The sequence below is a fragment of the Papilio xuthus genome, unplaced genomic scaffold (genome assembly GCF_000836235.2).
Source record: "Papilio xuthus unplaced genomic scaffold, Pxut_1.1 DF827570.1, whole genome shotgun sequence".
Taxonomy (NCBI): domain Eukaryota; kingdom Metazoa; phylum Arthropoda; class Insecta; order Lepidoptera; family Papilionidae; genus Papilio; species Papilio xuthus.
Window position 1 is genome coordinate 4472887 of NW_013531079.1, and position 11890 is coordinate 4484776.

The 11890-nt window shown below is 37.5% G+C and overlaps 2 protein-coding genes across 3 annotated transcripts; one reads left to right on the forward strand and one right to left on the reverse strand.

Annotated features, from left to right (window-relative positions):
- Positions 1–642: 642 nt before the first annotated feature.
- Positions 643–11711, reverse strand: spz6 (Spaetzle domain-containing protein 6). The gene is made up of 10 exons (XM_013313397.1): positions 11496–11711; positions 7460–7605; positions 6816–7004; positions 6295–6537; positions 6046–6135; positions 1969–2068; positions 1681–1814; positions 1254–1359; positions 1100–1171; positions 643–928 (listed from the first exon to the last, which is right to left on the reverse strand). Exons 1-10 carry the CDS (start codon positions 11517–11519, stop codon positions 830–832), a joined length of 1203 nt encoding a protein of 400 aa, XP_013168851.1. The 5' UTR covers positions 11520–11711; the 3' UTR covers positions 643–829.
- LOC106118683 (nicotinamide riboside kinase 1) lies at positions 2245–5810 on the forward strand. 2 transcript variants are annotated; one of them, XM_013313398.1, is made up of 7 exons: positions 2245–2403; positions 2486–2557; positions 2820–2959; positions 3780–4052; positions 4164–4682; positions 4867–4993; positions 5209–5810. In XM_013313398.1, the coding sequence occupies exons 5-7, from the start codon at positions 4300–4302 to the stop codon at positions 5320–5322; spliced, it is 624 nt and encodes a 207-aa protein (XP_013168852.1). In that variant the 5' UTR covers positions 2245–2403; positions 2486–2557; positions 2820–2959; positions 3780–4052; positions 4164–4299; the 3' UTR covers positions 5323–5810. The 2 variants fall into 2 exon arrangements, with proteins under 2 accessions (XP_013168852.1, XP_013168853.1); XM_013313399.1 differs by lacking the exons at positions 2245–2403; positions 2486–2557; positions 2820–2959 and adding an exon at positions 3382–3459 and having other exon boundaries at positions 5209–5764.
- Positions 11712–11890: the final 179 nt, after the last annotated feature.

Below are 11890 nucleotides of genomic sequence, written 5' to 3' on the forward strand. Positions count from 1 at the left end.
TATAAATGCAACCGGAACTTGGAACTAAATATAATTATAATATTCTCGTATAATTGATTATACAACATTTACATTTTATTTTTATGATTATAAATATTTAGCACCGCAATCATACAACACGTTACAATATATTCTATTCTTATATATATTTATTAAGATACAATAACATTACTTATGTACATTATGTATTTATTTCTAACCCTGTACTTACTATTCATTGCTTATTATATCATTTTTGTATAAATGTGTCATATTCTATTTAAAAAAAGCATACACAATACATTTATAATATATTTTAATCGTTAAGCTCCAATATGCAGTACAATAATAACATTTCATGTTCAATGAATCTAACATATTGAAACCTAACAAAACATATATATATATATATATATATATATATATATATATATATATATATATATATATATATATATATATATAGAATTAAAACATACATACATTAGTTAAAATAAAACTTGAGTATTTCTAGTTATATCCGACTTGAAGGATCAATACAGTAATTACTGAATACTACACATTTAAATGTGTACAAAGTATCATAAGATGTTTTTTACTTTAGTCAAAAAGCAGAAATACTTGAAATATAACAGAATTAAACTAATTATAAGGAAACGCTGTACAGATACAGATACAGATACAGAACACAATACTGATTGTTGACACGAGTATAAACATTAACATCTGTTTGTATTACACAAGAACATGTTGGTAGAAGAACATATACTTACTTGAGAGTTATTTTGATAGTTAGATCCAGACTTAAGGATGTAGAGAAGGATGCATGAGAAGTATGTGCTGTGCGCGTCTAGAGCTCGTGATGTCTGCGCACATAGCGCGCGAAGTAGTCTGGTCTCCAACACTTGCAGGAGCCCGGCACCAGGAACCAGTCGTAGTACAGCCGCACCTGACACAACACACATCTCACTCTCTCACTCTCTCACTCTTTCTCTTCTAACATAATACTAATGGATATGGATCAAGAGCTGATATTAAATGGCTCCTCGAAAAATAAGAGAATCCGACTGAACAGTTAACATAAATGAATTTGACAACCAAACTGAAGAATGTGACCGACCTGATAGCAGCCTTGTGATGTGTTGGTATCACAATGCACGGACTTCTCAGAGCTGCCGTCCTGCGCCTCCTCCTGTAACGTACAGAAGTATACTTGTAGATAAGAGTTGTGTATGAAGCAGCGAGGAATGCAACAATGGAGTGGTTGTGCAGACATGTTGTGGCTGGGGCTGGTGGTGCAGCTCGGCGACCAGCAGCGACACCCAGCGCGGGGAGCTGAGACATCCTCCCTCCAGGAAGTGGCAGCGCGACTGCATGCATCTGCAACACAAACACAAACACATACACTTATATACTTGCGTATTTCGGGCCAACGCTGCTTTTTTTCATTAAACGCGGTAGCAAATGAGCGAGTGACCATCAAATCCGCTAAAGTAGGGAATCGAATATTTCCCTTTATCATGTGTCCTCTCCGATCCCTTTTCCATCTTTTCCTTTATGATAAACAGCGACATCACACTTGTCAGACGAAACGTGAAATCGCTTCCACTTATCGCCCTTCTTCTGCCTTCGAGAGAAGCAAAATAATTTGTTTCAAATGTGATAATATTTGATCTCAATTTGAGCAATCCGGTGTCCGACCTGGTGACCTCGACGGTCTGTGTGAAGTATCCCTCGTATGGTATCTGCACGACGTAGCGCCACACGCCCTGGTAGTTGCGCGCGAACACCGGCGTCGCGTACTCCACGCGCGCGGGACATGGCGTCGGCGGACCCTGACACCACACACACGCTATTACATCACACCTCACACCTCGCACAACTACATACACTGGGGCTCAACAGTAACACTTAAGTTTGGGGATCTTTGGAGTAATAATCTTTTTTAATAAGTTCATGCTAATAAACAAGTGTGTAAAGACCAATAACCTCATAGCGGGCAGGGACTGGAGCCGGAGCGCCGGGGTCCTCGCGGCGCTCCGGGCCCGCGGCGGAGTCGCCGTTGATCGCACGGTACAGCATGCACAACCTGCGATTACATTTTTATATCAATATACGTTATGTACTCTTAATATAGTAAATAAAGTAGAGCTAAAATAATAATTTTGTTTCTGAGAAATTAAAGCAATAAAAAGCTGAAAACATCGTGTTATGTATGTAAGTTTCGAACGTTTGCGCATTGCTGTGACATTGACAGGAGACGAGACAAACTTTTTGACATTGACGTTTCACATTTTGAAATTTTGAGAGAGGTTAGAATTAATAGTCGCTTACAATCCGAAATAAATGTTTTCTCAGAGTTTTTTAGTATTAAAATGTCATCAGCTTTAGTACGACAAGCGCTCGCATTGGTTGAAGGAGAAGGTGATCAGTAGATAATTGTACATTTTGTTTGCGATGAGTTTAACTGTGTAACGTGGTAATAACAACCGATATATTGTTACAGAGAATAGTGGACAGAAACAACGTAAAGGAAAGAAAAAGAAGACGCAACCTCAGGAATTGGACATAGTTCGAGGTCAGTTATGTAGATTGTAATATAGTAATTTTAATTATGCAGTTGTTACGTCACTATACATTAAATGTAAAATAATAACCGATTATTCTTCGGAAAAGTAATTGACTCGTACCCGGCAACAGTATTGTACGTGAATATATCACTGATATTAAAAATAAAACTGGTGAGTGATAAAAAAGATAATTACAGCCTTGACTTTTACAATATAACTATAAAATTATTATCTTTCTGTATCCCAATAATAATGTGTTAAACTTTACAGACTTGAATCATCCATACAGACGTACAAATAAAAAGACACAAAAAGAAACGAAAAAGTCGGAAAAGGAAATCGAAGAAGATAATATCAAAAAGCTCTTGGCTTTATCAAAGCCTACTGCAAACAGTGCTGTTGCTAAAAAAGTAAGTAGTAGGTTAGATGTACTAAGCAATTGTTTATGTTAGTGTTCAATGTGTTGCTGTTAGTGATATCTTGAAGACAAAACATTGTCAAAATGTTATGCCTACCATTGGAGTGGTACAGTATAAACGAGTAGGACATGTTTTTAATTTAAATCATAATAAAATAGTAGATTTGAGAACTAACTTGTCTAATACTAAGTACTTTAGTATTAGACAAGTTATACCAATAGATAGATGAAGCCACTTGATGTGTTGAGATGGAATTTTTGCTGTGTATTAAATCTTTCTTGACATAATTTAACATTAATGCTTAATGCATATAAAACTGTGTGTCAGCAATATTTAATTTCTTACTATCAAATAGTTTATTGCTTTGTTTTGAACAGTGATAAGATAAGAGCAAGGTCTTGTAAGCATTGTGTGAACTGAGTTCACTATTGTGTGTTGTATTGTGAATTTATTAATGTTAAAATATTAAAATTATGATAGAAAATATATAGGTTAAAGTTTAAACATTTTAAAACAATTATTTTGGTGTTGCTTTAAATTTGTACCGTAATTTTTTGTTATTTCAAAATTTTCATTCAAAAATGATAAATCTCATTTTAATTTAAAAGTGTATCATAAAAAATGAACATAGCGTTGATCTAACTGTGGGTTTCTGACATTAAAATCACCGTTTAAAACATTCCGTTTTATCTCTTTTGTTAAAGATAAATTTATAGGGATAAGTTTTAAATAGAGATTTTGGTGTCTTAAACCCATGATAAGTAATTTCAGGAAAGTGTCATTATTTTTACCAAACTTATATTATTTCCAGATTGTAGAGAGAGCTGTTAAACGTAAGCCATTATTGGACAAGATTAAAGTGAAAAAAGACGATCACAAATCAATTCTATTCCCGGGAGAATCTTACGAGACATTTGAAGAGGAATATTTCTGCAGCTAATTTATCAAAGTGTAACGGTGTGTTGTGGCAATGCATATATGGACGTACCAGATGCGGTGTTAGGCAAGTTCACCCTACTGTGTACGGTTACCATTTTTGTAGTTCTCGTGTTCTGGGTTAATACCTATCCTTTTATAGATAAAGGTAAGATTTAATTTTTTTTTATTTCTTTTAATATGTATTAGGTAAAAAGATAATTATTTATTGATTTGACAATTGTTTTAGAGATTTTTTCATTATGTTTTATAATTTCAGATTTATCAATATACGAATACATTCCGGATCCAAAGTGGGCGTTATTGGGCTGCGCTGTTTGGGGTTTTTTATTCATCGGTGGTCTAATGTCCTTCACTCTCTACCACATATACCCTTACTTATAACTCGCTACAAGATGACCAATGTATCCGACAAGTGGGTTGTCATCGGAGTCTCCGGAGTCACATGTGGAGGGAAGACGACTTTAGCGAATCAATTGAAAGATAGATTAACTCCGGTGTACGTTTTCCATCAAGATAAATATTTCTACCCGGACGATAGTCCTCACCATGTGAAGTGCGAAGGCTTGGAACATAATAATTATGATATACTATCCTCCTTGGATATGGAAAAGATGTACAAAGATATAGTGAGCACTATGGAGGGACAGGATTGTTCACACAACTCATGTAAAGAGAGAGAAGAGGGCAGATTGGAGTTGAAAGGAAAGAGTTTTTTGATAGTGGAAGGTTTTACAGTGTTGAATTATGCACCTATCATGAATATTTGTAATTTAAGGTGGGTCATGTTTTTTTATTTGTGAGGTCTATACAAAATCTCATTTAAAACATTATCTCTATGTGTACTGTGCACAACTAAACATTATAATATTATAAACAGATACAGACAAAAGTGAAAGTGTGGTCGGATCACATAAAATGTCATGAATATTTAATAAAATTTTTAATGTGTGTATGTGCAGGTACTACTTTGTGTTGGAGTACGCGGAGTGCCAGGTGCGGCGCTCACACCGGCTGTACGAGCCCCCGGACGTGGCCGGGTACTTCGACACCTGCGTCTGGCCCGAGCACCTCCGATACCGCGCTCAGGTCACACACAGCTCACCTCCACCATGTGTTGCGTCTCAATGTAGTATAATACTAGTCATTCATACTACCTTACTCATCTGACCTGACACGAACTTCAATTATTGATTTTTTATCATTTTAACTTTACAAAATATGATTTTTATATCAATGAATTTCTCCTATGTCTGTGTCACTCCTTGTGCTGGTTACTCAAACATAATGCTTGTAATGTTTAGATAGAGAAGGACAGACGTGTCACAATACTGGACGGCACGCGACAGGACGCGCTGCAGCAGGTCATGGCACACCTGCACAACATGGGGGCCACCGCACTGACACATGCCACATGACACCCCCACGCCACAAGTGACAACAACATCGTCAATGACACCACTAGAGCTTCTTTGGATTATTATTAGTGTTAACTTTTTCGCAGTAAATATTGGAGATTTTTTATGAAAATGTATATTTACTTTATGTAAAACAAAATGTTAACATATTTTTGCGTGTCAACTTATAATTAAGTATTATTTTATAAAATATGAAAATGACAACTTCGAATAGTTTCAATCGTCATGTTATTTATGAACAGAGAATATTGTTACACAGAGCCTTATCAATTTGCCTTACGAATTTATAATGTTTCGTTATTATTCACATTTACACGATTTAATATAAAAGTGTATCACAATCGACAATGTAGTGCACAGATTTAAACACATATATCAAATGTTTGCTTCATAAAGTTTATAAATATAATTCTGCTGATACAATGTTGCTCATTTTCCTGCTTGTGCATATAAAATGTATCAATAAACTTAAACTATTAACTATGCAATTACTTTTATTTCATTGAACTCAGCGTATTTTTTTTTGTGACTGAGCAGTCACCGTTTGCCTTGAGGAGGCATTTACAGCATCACCAGGCTTGAGGTGGCCGAGCGCAGATGGCGCTTAGCCTGAACCTCGATATTTAAATTTATGATACGTGTATAAAATATGTGAAGTGCAGCAAACGTTAGCGTGTGCTGTAGTACGAGTAGCGACATCTAGTACAAAGTGGAGGTACTCACACTCCGCCGCCCTCACAGAACTTGCGACTCTCGCGCGGCCCCTCCGCCCCCGCACCCTGCTCCAGCGACCGCCGCGCCCTCTCCTCCAATCTGAGAATTATCTTATGCTTATTGATTCCTACATTGCACAGAAATAATAATAGCAGCCTAAAAGTAAAAAAGAGATACATATCCAATGAAATCTTTTGCATGGGTCAATGATAGTTGTAAGACAGGTGCTAGAAACATGAACAATATGCAATGTGCAACCTGTTGCCATTGATGTCCGCTAGCTGCGGCAGCTCGGCGGGGTAGTGTGCGCCGGTCGCGGGGTACTGAGCGCGATCCGCGGGGTAGTGTGCGCCGGTCGCGGGGTACTGAGCGCTATCCGCGGGGTAGTGTGCGGTGTCGGGCGGGTGCGGGACGTGCGCGACGCGGGGCAGCGCGTCGTCTGCGCGCAGTACCGGCAGAGTGCGGGACAGGAACCTCAGCGTCTCGTTGCGGATTAACTCGCTGCAACACATCTCATGTCAAATATTGTACAAACGTAGATTTAATTACTTAACGACTGTAATAGAAATCTTACTAATATTATAAATGCGAATATTTGTAAGAATGAATGAATGGATGTTTGTTAAAAGGTATCACCAGAACGGTTGCATGGATCTCGCTGAAATTTGACATATACGTTAAACTTAGTCTGGAAGAATACATAAGTTTTTTTTAATTCCGTGTAAAGTGATGTTCGAATTGTGTTCTGAGGAAACGAGGTACAAGAGGAAGATACTGACAATGGGTAAGGCTGTCCGTGCGGCAACTGTCCGAGCGGGTTGCGGGGCACGAGGCCGCGGTTCAGGTCGCCGCACAGGTTGAGGGCGGTGACGTGCGCACGACCTCCCCCCGCACCTCCCGCACCCCCCACACCACCAGCACGTCCCCCGCACTCCGCTGACGACTGCCGGTACGGAGGAGGACGCACTCTGGACACAATACATTGAAATAATCAAGATTATATCCTATTATAAGCTTGAAGCTTTATTCTAACAAATATCTGCTAATATTTTGAAAAAATTCAACATAGTTATGTTGCGTCATTCAAAAAAGCGGTAAAAGTTTTGCTAAATATCTAACACATTACCGTTTTTCCACATAAAGCAAGCAATTAATTACGGTACTGAATTTGAGCTCAGCAGAGTTCACTACAGCGGGAGAAAGTTGTTTGGAAAAACCGCGCCAGCGCTGCACAGATTGTTGTTATTGAGAGACTCGGTAATGACTAGCAAATATACTATTTTCTCTAAATAATAAGCAAATCGTAGTTATCAAGATTAAGCGTATAGAAAAAAAGAAGCTGACTTACGCAACATTTTTCAATTACTGTTTGTAATTCTGCAGGCTTTCTAAAACATATGTTTGTTTTTGCTAATCAAATTACCTTGGAGGTGTGGCATTGGGTGACTCGACGAAGGCATAGTAACCCTCCGGTGGCTCCTCGCTCTCCGTACTGCTGGCGGGCGCTGCGGGGGCGACGGGCGCGGGGACCTGCTGGCACAACGCGCCGCACCACACGCTCGCCAACACCTGTACAATACATTATCATCTCTCCTTAACCCACTCACGTTGAAGCAAATCAAGTTTTCTTCCTCTAGATCAAGCTATCCGTCATTTCAAAAACATGTTTAGAAATTATATTTTGCGAAAGGCATGTATGTAGATAATAAAGAAACTATAATATAATGGTGCACCATGCGAAGTAACAATTTAAGTAAGTGAAACCGCAATAAGTAGAGCGTGCTCCATACAATTACAGTGACAGATCGAGACAATAGTCTAAGAGCTGGCTGAGAACAATGCCAGATACACGCTACCTGACTTATAGTAAACTTTAACGGTATATAATGCTTGGCATGCTTATTAAAAACATTTCACAATTTATATTTACATTCTTACAGTAATTAAATGACTAATTAATTAAACTACCAAAATAATACTATAAACTATATACTAAAACTAAACCAAACTAAAAATAAAACTAAATAATATAAAAAAATCAATTTATATTGTTTTAAATCGTACGCAATTTAGTCGTAGTATACCGTGATATGATTAACTTGTCAATTGTTTGTAGAACAAAGCACTTTAGTTAAATAGTACTGGCGCAACAGAGTTAGCTGTCTGTACAACGTTTTAATTATAACAACAATAAGCCTTAAATATAAAAATAATGGTACATTTTAATTTCCCCAATTCTTTTGCCGTCTTTAAAGTTCATTCATAATTATATTTCGTTAAAATTACACTTTCTTTAAATTGCATATTTTAAATGAGAAAGACATGAATTATATTAATTATCTTCGTGTGCAACTAATAAGATTATAATAAGATATATTCCAAATGTAATTGTCTGACTTTCTACACAATTACTTTTGATTTCTACGAGTGCTTTGTTTAGAGGTTACAGTACCGCTAACTCCGGACTTGCTTTACTTCATTATATCACACGAGGACAATGCAGTACTGCAACAGAACGCACACTTACTGTCACTGTGCGTTCTGTTGCCCCATTGTTCTGTCCTCGTGTGAAATAAGCATTAAAATGTTAATGTTTTCTGTCAACGTTTTAGAGCGCAACAAAGATATAATATCTTTAGGTGATCGTCAGCTGATTGTTACGGTACAGTCAACATACAGCATCAATTGAGCTTTTATTTTCGGTCGTATTGTGACAAAAAAGCACGTATATATTGGCTTCACTGTACTTGTGTTCCGCACAGAGGTGATGTGGCCCAGTTGCGCTCACATACCGTAACATAACCGTTCTCATGTGTTCTTACTTCCCATGAAGACAATACTTTGATACTAGTCATAGTAATATAAGATTCAAATGTTTACAACCGACAACAAATGCAGCAGCATTGTATATTCTGGTATTCGTAGAAAGCAGAGCGTGACGCGATGCGCCTCGTCTTGTCTTGCCTCTCCTGATATGGACATGTTTACCGTTGGTTCCCACTACCGCAACATATAAGAAACATAATTATAATCACTGTCATTTTCTTTGAAAACAATATATATTTTTAGAGCAACTTGATAACAGAATTAAAAATGTTCTAATATATTTATATTATACAAGGTCAAACTAGCCGATGACGTCACACATACTGGCGCAGTACACTGCATAACACAACCAATGTCATTGTAACGTGTAGTCTTCATGCGTGGCACACCTGAACGCGACTGTACCTGCTGTGAGTACCACGTGAAAGTGTAACGGGACCGCGGAGTACGCGCACAGAATACTGACTGTACTTCACAGCATTCTTACACGCATTTGTCACAATGAATGTATCTGTAGCTCAGTGACAGAATAATTGAGTTTTTCAATAATCTAACTCGAAATAAAAGAATAATTATTGGTAGGCTTCTCTATAAAGTTAATCAAGTCTATTATAGCAAGTATTTTTGTAAGTCGGTCGCATTCCTGCGCCGCGCACAGCCGCACAGCCGCACAGCCGCACAGCCGGCGGGCAGGCGGCGGCAGCGGCGGCGGCGGCGGCGCCTCTAGAACCTGCTCTATTGTTAACTCTCGCATGTTTCTAACAGGTTTACACTGACAGTGAGCGCACGCGCAGGATATACGAACTGTTGACTACATTTTCTAAATGGAAAATTTAACATAATATTTTGATTATCTTGAATATCTCGTAAAACATGATATGACGTATGCGTTTTAAATGATTCAAAAAGTGGCCTATAACGCCCGTCTGCGTCAGCTACCTTTCTGTGAAATTGATCTAATCGTTCCAGAGATTACTAGAAACAAACGCAGCCTTGCGTACAGACAGACGAATGTACGATATATGTTTTTTTTCCATATAACATACTACGCCACTTCGACTTTAGACTAGTATTTTTTGTAGCCTCATAATATGCTCTAAACTCAAACTAAAAGGAAATCAAACTTACGACTGCGTGGTCGATATTCCATCCCCTTAAACATTTTCATCATCCTCTAACATACTTCAAATGAAAAAAAGCTCGAATCATTTTTAAACAACAATCGAAACATATAAATATCCTTATTTGTGTTTTATAAATGCCTTGTACGTGTAATGAAAAGTAGTCTGTGTGGGAAGACGACCGCAGTAACGGTATCTCAGGAGAAAGCTCCCGACATGTCCTTAACTGACTTCCTATGTAAACTATAAAGCCTTTTACAGCTGTCTTTAGCGATTACCAAATCTTACTTGTCTATGATGTTTGTATTTATATCAGTACTAGCTGACACCTGCGACTTCATTCGCGTGGAATACAAAAAACATAATTTCTAGCTTATGTGTTCTTTCAGTCTGTGTTCTATACTTATAACAAATTTTAGCGAGATCTATGCAGCAGTTCTGAAGATTCCTTCTTACAAACATCCATCCACATAAAATTTAAGTAAGATATAGTGTCAAAAACTTTCACTATTACGCTATAGTTATGGACAATTGTAAATATAACATCGAGTAACATAAGTATTATATTTATATTATATTACTTATATTCAAGTTGTGTTATGTCCACTAAATCTTTTGTAACATGGCAGATTAGTGTCACTTTACATATAAGTGGAAGTTAAATGGTCACCTTGTACGGCCTCGACCTCAAATAAGATGTTTGTATGTCTCGATGTGGGACGCCATCTTTATATTTAACGGTTCCTTTAAATAACAATAAATTCCAAATTATATGATGAGTAAACTTATATTTTCACACGATTGACTCAGGGAGTCGTGTTTAACAAGCGATTTTGACCAGTGATTTTGGTTTCATACGATTTGCAAAGCCCTGGAGCGGAATTGACGGAAATATCGATGACATGACATTCTCACTAATTCCCTGATCTAGGTCCCAGGTTTAGATATATTATATCCTGGTGTTACACTTGTAAAATGGGTCAGGCACCTGATAAGTCTATGTGTAACGTGACAATTGGAGCGAGCCCACTCATGCAATATGCATCACTAACGGCAAACAGCCTGCCGAGGTGTTGCTCACCGCATTCTTACGAATTGCCGTTAGCACAGTTATCTTACGTGACCACTAGATGTCGCTGTACTGCTTTACTGTTTGTTTACTGGAACCGTACTATATTTGTATACCAGTGGTACTTAATCAAGGTCATCATTAGTCAACTTAAACATTATAACTGTATTTCCGTTTTTTGAAATGAAGCCACGAAGGTGGTAAAATAAATGACTTTTTCCTTCTTCGATTTAAGTACGTAACAAAATTCCTTTAGGGATAATAGGAAAACATGATATGCTTCAGTCATTGTTATTCAAAAATTTTTCAACCTACATAAATACTGTACGACACCGACAAATCTCAGGGATTTATTTCATTTTGTTGGGTATTAGTTTCATCCAGCCAAAGCCTATATAGTTTATACTAGTACATACCACTAGAATAATTCGAATAAAACTTACCAAATAAAGACAATTTAGTTTCATTTTAAATAATTAATCAATGTCCATACACTAGTTAAACAATACGCACAACACTTTCAACAGTTTACTAAAATTTCACGTAAACTAAAAAATATTAAAACTTTCCAGTTGGCGCGCTTTTCTCGGTCATCGCGTCTTTATTTTTTTTTTATTGTTGGTAGAGGCACCGGTTGGTATCGCGTGTAGTCAGCGAGAGTCGCTCTGACTGTCTCCGGCCGGCGGACACACAACCGCACAAGAGAACGGCAACTTTTCTATTCCCTGGAGAAAGCATATCATATAGAGCTACTACTCGAATAATATTTATTTGAATACTTCACGCTCATCAAATTAATACATGCTATCAAAATAAATTATCCCAGGTGTATCAGGTC